Source organism: Zeus faber (assembly GCF_960531495.2).
Source record: "Zeus faber genome assembly, chromosome: 10".
NCBI classification, from domain to species: domain Eukaryota; kingdom Metazoa; phylum Chordata; class Actinopteri; order Zeiformes; family Zeidae; genus Zeus; species Zeus faber.
Window position 1 is genome coordinate 15,795,155 of NC_137199.1, and position 18,571 is coordinate 15,813,725.

General features: G+C 41.3%; 3 protein-coding genes across 3 annotated transcripts in view; all 3 read right to left on the reverse strand.

The window, feature by feature from the left end:
• LOC307236154 (protocadherin gamma-C5-like) overlaps positions 1-18,571 on the reverse strand; it is a gene marked incomplete at its 5' end in the record, with an annotated part of 315,288 nt that overhangs the window by 273,347 nt on the left and 23,370 nt on the right. The window lies entirely within an intron of this gene.
• On the reverse strand, positions 2,516-4,889 carry LOC307235530 (protocadherin gamma-A12-like; the record flags this gene model as incomplete). Its single annotated transcript, XM_080007654.1, has 1 exon — positions 2,516-4,889. Exon 1 carries the CDS (start codon positions 4,820-4,822, stop codon positions 2,516-2,518), a length of 2,307 nt encoding a protein of 768 aa, XP_079863780.1. The 5' UTR covers positions 4,823-4,889.
• LOC307235531 (uncharacterized protein) lies at positions 6,341-17,507 on the reverse strand (the record flags this gene model as incomplete). The annotated part of the gene is made up of 4 exons (XM_080007655.1): positions 6,341-6,364; positions 6,844-9,264; positions 11,553-13,938; positions 15,112-17,507. The coding sequence occupies 4 exons, from the start codon at positions 17,505-17,507 to the stop codon at positions 6,341-6,343; spliced, it is 7,227 nt and encodes a 2,408-aa protein (XP_079863781.1).

An 18,571-nucleotide genomic window follows, 5' to 3' on the forward strand; every position in this document is an offset into this window, starting at 1 on the left:
AACATACTATATTACACTTATAATTTTATTTAAAAATGTTATTTATAGATATAACACACGACCTGTAAAAAAACATAATATACAATAAAGTTACGGCTATGTTACTTCACTCGAAAATGTGAAACCGCTGCTTGGCGTAGTACTTGAAACATAAATGATGCAAGGCTCGCACTCAAACACGCAGACACACTGTAAAAAGATTATTTAGAAAAATAGGCTTTATTGAATTCGTTAAATGATGTAGTTCATCCTGATTCCTCCAAATCTATTTTTTCACGGCTACAAGTAGTACAACCTTGAAATATTTGCCAAAAACTCCGGATCAATCAGAGAGAAATCTCTTCTGTGTCCCAGTAAAGTGAGGTTAATCCTGTGGTGAGAAAGTCTCTTTTCTACTGTATTCCATTTCCTTTTTGGAACTAATAATCAAGAGGTCAAATAACTATGGGGCTTTGACATGTGCTTTACAGTTACCTCTATTCACTGGTTAGAGTCATACATATCCTAGACGTATGTTTGTAGCACATCTAAGGAGTAAATAATCAATGTATCATGATGCATCTTAACTCAGATGTGACTTTCACATTCCCATACTTATTTGGGTTTGGAATCAACAAGTACTCAGGATGACATCCATGTTAAACTACTGAGTGCGTATATAATAATTCAAATGAATTGATTCTGTTTCAAAAAGAGCTTTGTTGTATCAGCGTTTCAAAGCCACAGAACAAAAGCATCTCCCAAGAGTTTTTTTTTTTAAATATATGACTTGCTTGTAATTCATTCAATAACATGAACAATTTTTAAAACGTAGTGTGTCGCCGTCGACAATGATATGAGTCGCTTCTCTGTGTAATTCCCGTCCTGGTGAATTCACATGCGCTTTTTATTTTATTGGATAGTCCTCACTTTTAGCAAACCCCGTGTCGTTGATGTCATAATGAGTGATGTCGCACACAGCCAATCAGAATCTCGATGACGTGCCGCCATAGTCCACCAATCATAGGAGAGATTCTTGACAGATCCAATCAGCTTCAAGTCATGTGCAGCTTTTGGATCGCGTTAACGCTGTGCGAAAACCAAAGTAAGGTACGTTTTGATAGTTCTTTTTCTGCCTGATTGTTGCCAAGAAATGTCTAAAGGCCAAGTGGAGGTGGGGATTGGAGACATCCTACACCAGCGTTGGAAATTATTTTTGCAGACAAAGGCGAGGAGGAGCAGGAGATATATCCGAGCCCGATCAGTGAGAATGATTCAGAAAACAAACACAAAAACCCCAAGAGATAGTGCTACAAATACCATATGCCATATATTCGTACACCGTAAAGACGTGCAGTAACTTGTGTTATATAATGAGGGTTATATTTAACTGTGTTTTCATTGCTTGTCTTTGGATTGGTTTGTTCATATATATATATATATATATATATATATATATATATATATATATATATATATATATATATATATATATACATAGTTTGTTTTTTTTGTTGTTTTTTTTTCAATAAAAATGTCCATTAATTTCATTCTGTGGCATGTATCTGTTATATTGTATAAATGTATTGCTCGAATTATTTTTCTATCATGAGTAAGAAATATTTAGTTGTTGACAAATTGACATGGATCAAGGGAACAATTATTTTACAAAATAAAATAAAAGGTATTAAAGTAATAATCGTTTTCATGCACACTTGGCCTATACTGTATGTTGATGTTACAAGGAACAAAACCATTCTGAACTAAAAGCAAAGCTTTCATTGTGTTTTTCCTTGTGTTTTATTGTATAATATGATTTAAAGCTTCATACCATACACTCCTTATCTGAACATTATTTTGAATAACTCATCAACTTGGATATGCCAAAAGATAAATGTGTGATGATATATACATACACTCTCTGAATTCCTTAGAAATAGCTCTGTCGTAGTCGTACACCTGATATGCAGCAGATAGAACACTTATTACACCATTAGAGACTTGACTTGGACTTGCAAGAAATGACATTTTAGCCACACACACACACACACACACACACACACACACACACACACACACACACACACACACACACACACACACACACACACACACACACACACACACACACACACACACACACACACACACACACACACACACACGTTGATCTTTTGGTACAAACAAAAAGAAAACAAGTACAAGCTTTACTGAAGCTGAACAAGCTTTGTAATCGACTTGTAGTTTCAACTATCAAGACTGAACACAAATCAAAAAGCAGGAATGCACTGATATACTACCTCTAACCAAATATAAATGAGTGTATGAACAAACAGGGCTGTTATTCCAACAAAGCATTTTGTAAAGTCGAGCAAAATTAGAAATTAAAATTGCAGATAGTTTCAAACTTGATGGTCTTCACCAAATTATGACGAATTGTATACTTTTGTCACTTGGTGTTTGGAAATGTTGTTGAAACATGAATGGAATTACTACAGTTATTACATACTTAATTAGAGAAAGAATAGTTCCTCAACTACAGTGCACATACCTCTGGGGAAACATCAAGATCTCCAAATGCTTCTTCAAAGTCAGTTGTTGTTTTTCTCAGAGTCTGGTCTGCAGGCAGCGTGTTGTCATTGTAAGACGTGACGAACTTGAAGTCACTTGTTCTTGATCCAGTTGTTAAATATGCATCATAATTATATGTGCTGCGTAAAGTTCCAGTACCATCAACATCTGCATAGTTTGGAGGGAGATAGGAGCTGGGGAGAGCAACCGCTCCATCAAAAAACAGTCTTGGCTTTCTCCTGCGACAAAACCTTAATCCCAGAATGATGATGATGAAAGTCAGAAAAAAAGTGGAGACGGATACCAACGCGATGATGAGATAAGATGTCAGTTTTGAACTGTTATCTTCATAAGCCATATCTTTCAGTTCAGGAACCTCAGCCAAGTTGTCAGAGATCAGTAGGAACAAGGCACAGGTGGCAGAGAGGGAGGGCTGTCCATTATCCTTTACAGCTACGATAAGATTCTGTTTCATGTTGTCAGATTCAGAAATGTCTCTCTGTGTCCTGATCTCTCCACTGTGGAGACCAATAGTGAAAAGTCCTGGATCAGTGGATTTAATGATATGATAGGAAAGCCAGGCGTTCTGTCCAGAATCTGAGTCCACTGCTATCACCTTGGAAACCAGGGAGCCTCCTTGTGCAGCTTTGGGGACCAGCTCAGTCATGAAGGAGTTTCCCTCTGGGGCAGGGTACAGTATCTGAGGGGAGTTGTCATTTACATCCGTTATGAAAACACTGACCGTCACGTTGCTGCTGAGAGGAGGAGAACCATTGTCTCTGGCCATGATCATCACTGTAAAACTCCTGAACTGTTCATAATCAAACGACCTCACACTTTGGATCGCTCCAGTGTCTCCATGAACAGATATATAAGACGACACTGGAGCACCGTTCACCTCACCTGGTATGAGTGAATAAATCACTGTCCCGTTCTGTCTCCAGTCTCTGTCTACAGCAGTAACAGAACATAAAGTGTGACCAGGTTTGTTATTTTCAGTCACATATGCACTGTAGGACTGTTCCTCAAATACAGGTGGATTGTCATTGACATCAGCTACAGAGAGATGGACAGTTTTCAAGGAAGACAGAGGTGGAGAACCCTCATCAGTAGCAGTTATAGTGATGTTGTAATCAGAAACTAATTCACGGTCTAGCTTGTCCGTGGTCACCAATGAATAATAGTTTTTGATTGAAGGAATCAATTTAAAAGGTACATTTTGCTGGATAAAGCAGCGGACTTGTCGGTTTTTCTCAGAATCTCTGTCTTGGACATTAATGATGCCCACCTCTGTACCAGGTGACACATTCTCTGGCACTGGATTGGTTAAAGATTTTAATAATACAACTGGAGCGTTGTCATTGACATCACTTATTATTATCACCACTTTTGCATCCGAAGAGAGACCGTATCCATCTTTGGCCTCTACATACATTTCATATTTGGATCCCTCTTCAAAGTCAATGTCACCTATTACAGTGATCTCTCCAGTTTTCTGATCGAGTGAAAACAGTTTCCTTGACTTATCAGACATTTTACTAAATTCATAAGTCACTTCTCCATTAACACCCTCGTCTGCGTCACTTGCGTGCACAGTAATTACTGGAGATTTTAACAGAGAGTTTTCAGGGAGACTCGCCTCGTACACGGCCTGACTGAACACTGGGGCGTTATCGTTCGCATCCAGCACAACTACGTGTATAAGCACAGTCCCTGATCTCTGAGGAGAACCTCCATCCAGTGCCGTGAGCAGTAACTGCATTTCCTGCTGCTCCTCTCTGTCCAACTCCTTGTCCAATACCAATTCACTATATTTGATTCCAGCACTTGTCGTTTGCATATTCAAAACGAAATTGCTATTACGTTGAAGGGTATAGCTTTGAACAGCATTCTGGCCTATATCTGCATCATGTGCGGCGTTAACACGATACCGAGCTCCTTTGTCTGCCGACTCTCTTATTTCAAGCTTGATTTTATCCTTCGGAAAAGTTGGTGGGTTATCATTTATGTCCTGGATCTGTAGCGATATACGATGCAATTCGAGCGGTGCTTCCAAAAGCAGTTCCAATTTCAGAACACACGAAGGTTTTTCTCCACAAAGCTCCTCTCTGTCCATTCTCTCCGCGACAGTCAGCTCTCCGCTCCGAAGGTTGATATCACAGTACCTTCTGTCGTTCCCTTCCGTTTCAACACGGGCTTTGCGGACGGATAGTCTCCCCGCTTCGAGTCCGAGATCCTTGGCTATATTTCCAATAATGGATCCTTGTTTCATCTCCTCCTGAACCGAATAATTCAGGTCGCCGTGTGTGTATTGCAGCACAACGAAAAGAAGGACGATGGCCTCGGCACCCAGGAGCGTGCATCTCGTCATTGCATCGACAGTAAACGCGTACACTTCCGATGGATCGTTGTACAAATCCCCACAACCCCAAACGGAGCTGAATCAAATCGAAGAAAAGAGACAAAGGTCGGTCCTTATGAACGCATCCGACAGCAATGAGCAGCCACAGACCCGCATGTGCGCTGCCGCTGCAGTGGAATATGGCTCAATATCGGACTTTGCTGGTATAGAGTGACACCTTGAGTAAACATGGAATATGACACACCGAGGTGATCCGTGTCAAACATATTGTGTGCTGTCTGTTAGAAACAAAAAAGAATGGCGTTGGCAATAATATATAGCCTGCAATTAATCTGGAAAAAAATAAACTAATTTTTATTTAATCTAAAATAAGCTGACCAGGGCTCAGCCCCATCCACCGATGTATGGCAGAACAAGTACATTGAAAAGGTTTCACTTCCTAAATAAACGAAAATGTTCACCCTAACCCAAAGTTGAATTTCCATTGGAAATTGTAATCTTGTAGACGTGAATTGCAATATTAAATTGGTCATCTCAAAAAGTGAATTCCAATGCATGGTTACAAATATATGTTTAAGAGGTATAACGGTATAAATATAGGTATCACGTTTAAATCGGCATTTCTGAAGACTATTTTCTCATCACATTTTCAACCACTACGCACACTCCAAGCACTATTTCAAATAATTCTGGTCATTCACCCATGTACACAGTGTGGCATAAATATTATCAAGCAACACACACGTTTTTCAACCGAAGTAAGATGTTTTCTGCCTTCAAACATAATTAAGACGTATCTCCAAAATGTAAAGCACCAGAGACTGATCTAATAAAACAAGTGGAGTAGACAAATGGGGGAATAACAACATCCTCCAACCAAAAACACCTCACTCCTGGAACAACTCACGCCTGACCAACGACCTGAAGAACTTCCACTGTCGCTTTGAAAGGCAATGGGACAGTCCTGACACCATCCCCCGTGACACCTTCCACCAGCCCCAGCCTTCCAACTCCACCTCCCCCACCACAGCAGGAGACAGGACCTCTTCACACCTACTCAACTCAGAGCCCCCCCCCCCCCCCCCCCCGCCCCCACCTCGCCTTAAACTGAATGAGTATGTCAATGCATTACATGAACGCATATTCCTCATTCTCTGGACTTTATCCGTGAACATTCCACATACTGTTACACTTTATACTGAACGTTTGCACATTCCTGCACAAACGGTACAGCTTTATATATATATATTTAAATGTTCGTTTACATTTATTTTTCATGTATGCACCGAACACCAAGACAGATTCCTTGTTCTGATTCTGATTCTGATCATGGGGAAAACACAATGCGCTCAACTGAAGGTATTTCACAATTCTCAACTGTAAAACCAGAACACATTTACATGTTTAGTTTTTATCTTGCAGTTTTCCTCACTGAATCACGTATCCAACAATCTGCTCAGCAGGAATCCACAGAAAGCCACTCTAGACAACATTGGTTTCCTGTCCATTCAATTCATTTTAAAAATCAACAAAACACACCAAAGACCACGAATGATGCATCGATACTGATATTGACCAACTTCCATCAACAAACTGGCAAAAAAAGGAATTAGATTAAAAACCAATCACTGTAATATTGATTAATTGCATGAACACAACATTGCAATTATTAGCATGAACAGCAGAATAAGAACGAATTAAAAAAACATAAAAAATAATAATGTGACGGTTAATGTTAAACTGTGAGTAAAACAATTTAATCAAGTAAAAGAAAAGATTGGTTATCGAAATTTCTTCTGCCATGAAAAACTAAAACGGAAAACGGAAACCTGTAAAGTAGGGACATCAACTGATACTCCGAGCGTTTGGAGCTTAGCTGCTGTCACTCAACAAAAACTAGAATCACTCAGGTACATTTACAATGGGCCTACCTCCGGTGAAACATTGAGATCTCCAAAAACTTCTTCAAAATCAGTTGGTGTTTTTCTCAGAGTCTGGTCTGCAGGCAGCGTGTTGTCATTGTAAGACCTGACGAACTTGAAGTCACTTGTTCTGGATCCAGTTGTTAAATATGCATCATAATTATATGTGCTGCGTAAAGTTCCAGTACCATCAACATCTGCATAGTTTGGGGGGAGATAGGAGCTGGGGAGAGCGACCGCTCCATCAAAAAACAGTCTTGGCTTTCTCCTGCGACAAAACCTTAATCCAAGAATGATGATGATGAAAGTCAGAAAAAAAGTGGAGACGGATACCAACGCGATGATGAGATAAGACGTCAGTTTTGAACCGTTATCTTCATAAGCCATATCTTTCAGTTCAGGAACCTCAGCCAAGTTGTCAGAGATCAGTAGGAACAAGGCACAGGTGGCAGAGAGGGAGGGCTGTCCATTATCCTTTACAGCTACGATAAGATTCTGTTTCATGTTGTCAGATTCAGAAATGTCTCTCTGTGTCCTGATCTCTCCACTGTGGAGACCAACGGTGAAAAGTCCTGCATCAGTGGATTTAATGATATGATAGGACAGCCAGGCGTTCTGTCCAGAATCTGAGTCCACTGCTATCACCTTGGAAACCAGAGAGCCTCCTTGTGCAGCTTTGGGGACCAGCTCAGTCATGAAGGAGTTTCCCTCTGGGGCAGGGTACAGTATCTGAGGGGAGTTGTCATTTACATCCGCTATGAAAACACTGACCGTCACGTTGCTGCTGAGAGGAGGAGAACCATTGTCTCTGGCCATGATCATCACTGTAAAACTCCTGAACTGTTCATAATCAAACGACCTCACACTTTGGATCGCTCCAGTGTCTCCATGAACAGATATATAAGAAGACACTGGAGCACCGTTCACTTCACCTGGTGTGAGTGAATAAATCACTGTCCCGTTCTGTCTCCAGTCTCTGTCTACAGCAGTAACAGAACATAACGTGTGACCAGGTTTGTTATTTTCAGTCACATATGCACTGTAGGACTGTTCCTCAAATACAGGTGGATTGTCATTGACATCAGCTACAGAGACTTTAACAGTTGTCGATGATGACAGAGGTGGAGAGCCCTCGTCGGTTGCTATGATTGTAATATTATAATCAGAAACTAGTTCACGGTCTAGTTTGTCCGTGGTCACCAAAGAATAATAATTTTTGATTGAAGGAATTAATTTAAAGGGAACATTTTGCCGGATAAAGCAACGGACTTGACGGTTTTTCTCCGAGTCTTTATCTTGTACATTTATGATGCCCACCTCTGTACCAGGCGACACATTCTCTGATACTGGATTCGTTAACGATTTTAAAGATATAACTGGGGCGTTGTCGTTAACATCAGTTATAGTTATAACCACTTTGGCGTCTGATGAGAGACCGTATCCATCTTTGGCCTCGACAAACATTTCATATTTCATTTCCTCTTCGAAGTCAATGTCACCTATTACACTAATCTCTCCACTCTTCTGATTAACGGTAAACAATTTTCGTGAATCATCAGACATTTGACTGAATTCATACGTTACGTCTCCGTTGGCACCATCGTCTGCGTCCGTTGCAAGTACAGTTATCACAGAGGTTTTCAACGGTGAGTGTTCGGGCAGACTGGCCTCGTAGACGGCCTGTGTGAACACTGGGGCGTTATCATTCGCATCCAGGACAATGACTTCTATAACCACAGTGCCTGATTTCGGAGGAGAACCTCCATCCAGGGCCGTGAGCAACAATTCGATCTCCTGCTGCTCCTCTCGGTCTAATTCTTTCTCTAAAACCAATTCGCCATATTTACTGCCGGCACTTGTGGTTTGAATATTCAAAACGAAGTTGCCGTTTTGTTTAAGGATATATCTTTGAACATCATTCTGGCCTATATCTGCGTCGTGCGCAGCATTAACGCGGTACCGAGCCCCTTTGACGGCTGACTCCCTGATTTCAAATTTGATTTTTTCTTTGGGGAAAGCGGGTGAATTGTCGTTGATGTCTTGGATTTGGAGGAATATACGATGCAATTCCAAGGGAGCCTCCAAAAGCAGCTCAAATTTCAGAACGCAGGAAGGCTTTCCTCCGCACAGCTTCTCTCTGTCGATCCTCTCGGCGACAACCAAATCCCCGCTCCTGAAATTGATATCGCAGTACCGTGTGTCTTTCCCCTCCGTTTCAATGCGGGCTCTCCGTGCAGATATTACGCCCACCTCCAGCCCCAGGTCCTTCGCGATATTTCCAATAACAGATCCAAGCTTCATCTCCTCCAGAACAGAATAGCTCAGGTCGCCGTGAGCGTGTTGCAGCAACGCAAAGAAAAGCGCAAATCCGTGAACACCGCGCTCCGTGGGAAACATCTCAGCGACGGAGTAATCTTCCACGATGCAACTCTTTACCGTAGGTTAGAGGTCCTCTCCAGCTATTCGTTTTGTAATCAGACAAACATGCCAGGCAGGGGGCGTTAAATCAGCTGCGACAGCTAGACTGGAATCTTTAGAAACACACTCACGTTACAAGATGACTTACAGTGCAATGGCTGAATATCTTTCTTCACTGCTGGTGCATAGTGACACCATGAGTACACATACAATATAGCATGCCAACGCGCCGTTATTTGTTAATATTTGTTAATATTTCGTTCCCTGATCATTCCGAATGTTCTTTTGATATATAACAATATTTGCAAGAATACAATAAAAAGAGAGTGCCAAGAAGTATTAGGAGCCAATTTGGAACACGTTAAACAGCCCATTCCGACACGACCAGCATTTAAGTCTCTCATCAACAGATAAACTAATTGTTGAGTGGAACGTCTTCAGCGCATTTCCAGCCACAACGACGACTCCACAGCGCCTTACACTCCCCGCCCCTCTCACAACGACGGAGCGCGGGAGGGGTTGATCGATGTTTTGGCAAGACCACTTTTTTTGTGTCTTCTCTTCATGCTGGTGATCATGATGTTTGATTCTGTCCATTTCGATAGGGGACTGGGTGAATAAACTCACACGATAGTTGTAGTTTTTGTTAAAGCTATGATTTAGACTTGTAGGTACAATACGGAAACACAGTTGCAGAATGGGTGTGCGCGCTGTGCTGCGCCTCTGCAGGCCTACGTGTGCAAAAAGTAATTGAGAAAAATGCAATGAAAAGTGACAGCTTAACGATATACAGGTTATATAAAATCATATCATGAACGAAATTATATTATTTATTAAATAAGATAAGTTATGCTATAATGTAAGATGAGATATAATATACACCTAATATGTAATAGCTAATAAGTATTGTATGATATACTATATAATATGATACAGTATATATGTAGTATGTAAAATACAAGTCATACAAGTATAATATACGCAACGCAAACAGGTTTACACCTATACACCTAATCACATTGTGTCTTACAATCCAAAAGTATGTATGAGTTGGGCTAGACATTGTAAACCTGCTACGACGCTAGCAGAGAGAGAGGGGGCGAGAGAGAGATAACATACACCAGGGGGAGTAGTTTAATCGTAAATTTAACGTAAATATCCTGTATGAAAAACGATACATTTATATAAAGTTATAGCAGCTTTTCACCGAAACAACTTTTTTTTCCGCACACTAAACAAAGAAAAGAGAGACAGCTTTTAGTTTTTGTTCATCCAGTTTTGGATATTAAATGTATCCAATATAGGTATTACATTTATCATGAGAATTTATGTATCCAATCTGTTATCAAAATATAGTGTATATACAGTATATATATATATATATATATATATATATATATATATATATATATATATAATTTTTTTATTATTGTTATTATTATTATTATTATTTTATCGACGTCTAGCTCGCAGGGGTCCAGGGGAGCCCGACCAGCACCACCGCCCCAAAATGATTGTACTCCCTATACTGTTACTACTGCAGCCACGCAACGACCAAAAAGCTCATGGAGGGCAGTAGGAGATGTGCAATGCTCAAAGACAGAACAATATTTTGGTGAGATAACGTTAGGTAGAAGTCAAACTGAGGTACGTTTTTGGCGAAGGTGTTATTATGTTTTGTAAAACGTAATCCAAAAAAAATGCATTAAATACGTTTCAATTGTGTCTCAACATTCCGCAACATTGCATCTTGAAACTTTAGTTGTTTTTCTGTATTCTCTCTGTTCATTGTATTGTATTGTATTGCTCAATCCCTTCAAAGTTGATTTGTACAACAAATCAAACAAACCCAAATGCCAGCTTTTATCTAACAATAAAATAAATGATATTGACTTTCCCAAAGACCAATTAATTGTGAATTCAATCCAGCAGTTTTGAGTAAGAACTTCAAATTCACCCGAATGAAATCCAACAGGTAAACAAAAACAGTGAACAAAATGTCACGACAATTACAACACAGCGTTTTTCCAGTTTGAAGAAATGTGATGGACGCAGAATCAGAACCAACAAACCAGACACCACTGTTTAAAATATTTCTGGCAAGACAGGCTGATAACCACCTCTAGATCGAACAACTTGAAACAGTATATTTAACTTCCCTCAAGAACTTACATTAACCGTATATTACAAAATATTGTGGACAAAAATTAACTAAAATCAACTAAGTACACCGACTATTAAAGGGAAATTAACAAGAAAACACGACATTGTAGGAGACCTGTTTAAAAGCGATGACATACCTCTGGGGAAACATCAAGATCTCCAAATGCTTCTTCAAAATCAGTTGGTGTTTTTCTCAGAGTCTGGTCTGCAGGCAGCGTGTTGTCATTGTAAGACGTGACAAACTTGAAATCACTTGTTCTTGATCCAGTTGTTAAATATGCATCATAATTATATGTGCTGCGTAAGGTTCCAGTACCATCAACATCTGCGTAGTTTGGAGGGAGATAGGAGCTGGGGAGAGCGACCGCTCCATCAAAAAACAGTCTTGGCTTACTCCTGCGACAAAATCTTAATCCAAGAATGATGATGATGAAAGTCAGAAAAAAAGTGGAGACAGATACCAACGCGATAATAAGATAGGAAGTCAGTTTTGAACCATTGTCTTCATAAGCCATATCTTTCAGTTCAGGAACCTCAGCCAAGTTGTCAGAGATCAGTAGGAACAAGGCACAGGTGGCAGAGAGGGAGGGCTGTCCATTATCCTTTACAGCTACGATAAGATTCTGTTTCATGTTGTCAGATTCAGAAATGTCTCTCTGTGTCCTGATCTCTCCACTGTGGAGACCAATAGTGAAAAGTCCTGCATCAGTGGATTTAATGATATGATAGGACAGCCAGGCGTTCTGTCCAGAATCTGAGTCCACTGCTATCACCTTGGAAACCAGAGAGCCTCCTTGTGCAGCTTTGGGGACCAGCTCAGTCATGAAGGAGTTTCCCTCTGGGGCGGGGTACAGTATCTGAGGGGAGTTGTCGTTTACATCCGTTATGAAAACACTGACAGTTACATTGCTGCTGAGAGGAGGAGAACCATTGTCTCTGGCCAACACTTGGAATTTAAAATTACTGAACTGTTCGTAATCAAAAGATCTCACAGTGTGGATCACACCAGTGTCTCCATTAACGGATAGATAAGATGCAATTGGCATACCGTTCACCTTGCCATGTATAAGAGAGTAAATCACTGTACCATTCTGTCTCCAGTCTGGGTCTTGTGCAACAATTAAACATACTGCAGAGCCAGGTTTGATATTCTCAGTAATAAAAGCACTATATGACAGTTGCTCAAACACAGGGGGGTTGTCATTGATGTCAGCTACGGATAAATTAATAATTTTAGATGACATTAGAGGTGGAGAACCCTCATCAGTAGCTGTTATTGATATGTTGTAATCAGACACAAATTCACGGTCCAACTTGCCTGTGGTCACAAGAGAATAATAGTTTTCGATGGATGTAACCAATTTAAAAGGGACATTTTGCTCAAGGGTACAGCGGATTTGTCGGTTATTATTAGAATCTGCATCTTGCACATTAATGATTCCTACCTCTGTACCAGGTGGCACGTCTTCTGGTAATGGGTTAGTCAGAGATTTTAAATAAATCACTGGAGCATTATCATTTATATCAGTAATATCTATTATCACTTTGGCATGGGAGGTCAGCCCTAAGCCATCTTTGGCTTTCACTCTTATTTCAAAGGAAGTCACTTCTTCAAAATCAATGTCACCGATTAGTCGGATTTCTCCTGTTTTAGGTTCAATAGAAAATATATTTTCATTTTCATCTGAAATATGTCCAAAATCATACGTTACAGCTCCATTAACCCCATCGTCAGCATCAGAGGCAGTGACCTTAACTACAACAGTATCTAGAGCAGAATTTTCAGGCAGATTGGCTTCATAGACCCCCTGGCTAAATACTGGGGAATTATCATTAGCATCCAGCACAGTGATATCTATGATGACAGTACCTGACTTCGGTGGAGAGCCACCATCAGTAGCAGTGAGAAGCAATTTCATAGTGTGCTGTTTTTCACGATCAAGCTCTGAATCGAGGACCAGTTGAACGGAATTGCTGTCCACGGCCAAGACGAAGTTATCATTCTTTTCCAGATTGTAGTTTTGTACAGCGTTTTGTCCAACGTCTCCGTCGTGGGCCTCCTCCAACAGAAAACGAGCTCCTTTATTTGCCGACTCCCTAATTTCCAATTTAATGATGTCGTCTTTAAATTGCGGGGAGTTGTCATTTATATCCTGAATATGAAGATTTAGGCGGTGAAGCTCCAAAGGGTTTTCCAATACAAGCTCCAATCTTAAAACACACGACGCCCTTTTTCCACAAAGGCCATCTCTGTCAATCCTCTCGGCTGTAATCAAGTCCCCCTTACTCTGATCAATTTCACAATACAATTTACGGTTCCGGTCAGAATCAACACGGGCTTTTCTAGAAGATAACCTGGCCACGTCCAGTCCGAGGTCCTTTGCAACATTTCCAATGACAGATCCACGTTTCATCTCCTCCGGTATGGAGTAGCTCAAGTCTGCGTAAAGGACGGGCAGCGTTAAAACAGCGAACGCAAACCCCCACCGCGGCACTAAAGCCCATCGGTCTTTGTGTGCCATTCTCGAAAAAAAATGTGGCGTCAAATCTCCACTGGCGTTAGATCACAGAACCTGATCTAATGAGAAGATCCAACGATCAAAACTACCCGGTGCGATACATATACGATTAAACCAACGAGCGCCGTTCCTTCAACCTTCATCCCCACACCAGTTTACCATTCGAGGTTTGAATGCGGAGATATCGTGCAACTACACGTTTCCAGCTGCTAGTGAACAGCGACTGCGTGAGTCCTTTTCGGGACTACACACCGACTAGCACAATGACGATTCCTTAAAATCAATAGCGATCGACACCCGTGTATTGACTAATTGTGAAAGAACAGGGAAGTCCCGAAAACTCAAAATAATATGCTGACATGCTCCCAAACAGGGGAGCATAATATTTCATGAAATGCTTCTAGTTGCGCATGCAAAAAAACTTGATACACCCAACACAAAAGAAAAACAATGGGAGCAACAATGTGAACAGCGGAGCAACTTACTTTGGAATTGATGTCATCCTCCTTTATAGAAGTTGATTATATCCGTCGTTAAAGTTGCATGACATACCTGTCATTAAACTATAACACTTCCCTCACAATAAACAACCGTAACTGGTTGGATAGGGCTGAAAACTCCACAAGGATTATAAACACGAGAGACAGTTTTGACCGTCTGCTTTTCAGCATTAAAGAAAGTAACCCGTAAACAATGTTTAACTGCGGAGAACACACATTAGGTGTATACAATTGGTACATGAGAGCAATTACAATATAGGATGAAGCCGTTTGAACTTCTGACCAGTAGCAGCAAACATCCACGGAAGCAATTTCTCCATATTCATATTTTTATTAACATTCCATGTTAGCTTCCTCATCTCACCACGCCTACGTCTTCCCCTTTCCCTTCCTTCATTCAGTTACAGTTCTACGGGTTCTTTATTTTGAAGAGAAATGTGTGAAAACGTTATAGAGCCAGTTTAATCCATTCCAAAGAATTTAAGTTAAATTACCTTCAATTTAATGTAAATCAAATCGAGTCGTTTTGGCCACACGGGGTGTTGTAAATTGTGACTTGCCATTTCAAGGCATAGTTAAATTGTACGATGTCAGACAGTGGTCGTGCATTAACTCAAATTCCGTGCCTTGGATTGCAGTGGCTTAGGGCTGTTATCGAATAGAGATAAATGGTTTACTTTACCTCGGTGAACACGTCGGGGTCTCCAAATACCTCCTCAAAATCAGTTGGATTTTTGCTCAGAGTCTGTTCTGCTTGCAGCGTTGCGTCATTGTAAGTTCGGATGAACTTGAAGTCACTGGTTCGAGAGCCCGTGGTTAAATAGGTGTCGTAATTGTAGGCGCTGCGTAAAGTTCCTGTGCCGTCCACCTCTGCGTAATTGGGAGGCAGATACCCGCTGGGGATGGCAACAGCTCCATCGAATAGTAGTTTTGGCTTTCTCCCGCGACAAAACCTAACACCAAGGGTAATCATTATGAAGGTCAAGAACACGGTGGAGACGCAGGCCAGGGCAATGATCAGATAAGAAGTCATTTTCGAATTGTTCGCATCATATGACATATCTTTTAATTCTGGCACTTCGGCTAAGTTATCAGATATGAGTAAATACATGGCACAGGTAGCAGTAAGAGAAGCTTGTCCGTTATCCCTCACTGCCACAATAATGTTCTGTTTCATGTTGTCAGATTCAGAAATGTCTCTCTGTGTCCGGATCTCTCCACTGTGGAGACCAATAGTGAAAAGTCCCGGATCAGTGGATTCGATGATTTGATAGGACAGCCAGGCGTTCTGTCCAGAGTCAGCGTCCACTGCTATCACCTTGGAAATGAGAGAACCCCCGTGAGCTGATTTAGGGACCATTTCTGTCATGAAGGAGTTTCCTGCCGAAGCGGGATAAAGTATCTGAGGTGGGTTGTCGTTTATATCCGTTATGAAGACAGTAATAGTCACGTTGCTGCTCAGTGGAGGAGAGCCATTGTCTCTTCCCATCACGTAAAAGTTAAAGCTTTTAAACTGCTCGTAATCAAATGACCTAACGGCCTGGATAACCCCCGTGTCTGCATTAACTGATATGTAGGAGGACGCATGGGCGCTATTCACCTCACTCGGCAAAAGAGAATAAATCACGGTACCATTCTGTCGCCAATCGGGGTCTTTAGCAGACACAGAGCATAACGTGGAGCCAGCTTTGACATTTTCAGACACATAAACGCTGTAGGACGGCTCCTCAAACAGTGGTGGATTATCATTGACGTCAGCTACAGATAACTGAACGGTCTTGGAGGAAGTCAACGGTGGGGAGCCCTGGTCAGTGGCAGTGATAGTGATGTTGTAATCGGACACCAGTTCGCGGTCAAGCTTGACAGTCGTGACCAGTGAATAATAATTCTTAATAGAAGGAACCAGTTGAAAAGGGACGTTTTGTTGAATAAAGCAGCGAACCTGCCCGTTATTCTCCGAGTCTCTATCCTGCACGTTAATGATGCCCACCTCTGCACCGGGTGACACGCTTTCTGGTACGGGGTTCCTCATGGACTTTAAATAAATCATCGGCGCGTTGTCGTTAATGTCAGTGATGTCAATCATTACTTTCGAATCAGATGAAAGGCCATATCCATCTTTGGCTTCTATGCGCATCTCATATTTGGAGAAACTCTCAAAATCGACAGGCCCGATCAGCTGTATTTGTCCGGTTTGGGCGTTTAATGAAAATACCTTTTTTGCCCTCTCTGAAATTCGACTGAACTCATATATCACTTCTCCGTTGACTCCGTCGTCTGCATCAGTAGCGCTGACCGTCAGCACTACGGTATCTAAAGGAGCGTTTTCAGGCAGGCTTGTTTTATAGACGGCCTGGCTAAAAACCGGTGCGTTGTCATTGGCGTCCAGCACCGCGACATGAATAGTGGCAGTACCAGATCTTGGGGGAGTGCCTCCGTCAGCCGCAACGAGAACTAAATTCAAATCGCGCTCTCTCTCGCGATCTAATTCGTTGTCTAACACGAGCTCGACGTTTTTAAAGCCATCGGGGCCGGCACGCACAGACAAAACAAAGTGATCATTGTTTAGTAAACTATAAAGCTGCACAGCGTTTTGTCCGATGTCTGCGTCATGTGCCTCATTAATCCGAAAGCGAGCTCCTTTATCAGCGGATTCACGAATTTCCAGTTTTATTTCGTCCTTTGGGAAAATGGGAGAGTTGTCGTTCACATCCTCCACCAGCAGCGAAATCCGATGCAGTTCCAAGGGGCTCTCAAGGACCACTTCGAATTTGAGCACGCACAAAGCCTTCTCGCCACACAGCTCCTCTCTGTCAATCCTGTCCCGTACGACGAAATTCCCCGTTTTTAAATCCATTCCAACATAACGCTGGTAATCCTCTTCGATATCGACTCGGGCCTTCCGAACGGACAGTCGTTTTACTTCCAGGCCGAGGTCCTTCGCTAGATTCCCAATAACAGATCCACGTTTCATCTCCTCCGGAATAGAATAGCTCAAATCTCCGAGCGTTAACTGAACAAAGAGCGCAAAGCCATAGACGATCCCAAGCAGCGGGTTCTCTCCGTGCGCCATTGTTCAACCAATTCGATGTATTCTTGACTGGTGTTATCGGCCAGGAATTATTATCTCTCGTGCATGTCCACAATATAACTGAAAGCAACGATAAATGTCCCCTCGTCCGTTTGAGCAGTCAACAGCTTTTGCCTTTGTGAGCAGTCCTGCGGGCTGTTATCCATGTGGAAATGAACCCGTCTCATTTCAGCTGGTGAACAGCGACGCTGTGGGCATATATTGAATACTACACTGAATCACAAGTTTATTTCCTATCTTCCCATTACCATCAACAGACATTGAATTGAGATTCATATAGAAACACCCGAGGACAATGCGATGCAAGTATTTGATTTAATATTCGGGCACGGGGGAAATGATAAGCGCGATCAATCCATTTAGGACCATGGACAGAGACCGATATTCGCTACGGAACATCCTGAAACGTTTCCATCTGAAATAGTTTATGCGTCGTAAGCGACAGCTGACATAGCTACTGTACCTTTACGTTCCCTATTTAGTCATTTTTTCGAAAGTCTAACTAAAACGAATTAAAACTTAATCTAAAACCAAAGTGTACCAGTACAAAATTGGGTACATTGTGATTGCATCAAAGTTGATATTGTTGTTTCGGAATTTAGCAACAGAAGGAAGGAGATTAACATAAATGTAGTAAAGACACATGATATTGTCGATTCAAAGTGCCTTCGTCCAGTCATGCTATTAATAAATCATGTTTTTTGCACTTCACGAACAAAATTAATGAGAAAACCAATATGCATATTAGAATACACTTGACACGTAGCCTATCTCATGAAACATGATTCACACATGATTCACACATGATTCTAATACCGTCAAAGGTATTAAAAAAATGCAAGTTCATTGGAAGTTCATTCAAACGTACCAGTCAACATAAATGTAAAACTACATTAAAAGCCCACTAACCCAAAAGCCAAAAAGAAAAACGTACTAAAACAATTGCTGCAATTAAAAATATTACGTTCATGGGAAACTGGCTGAGGATATGATAGATACCACCGAGCTCATTACATTGCGTCTAGAAACAAGTAAACAGCCAAGAA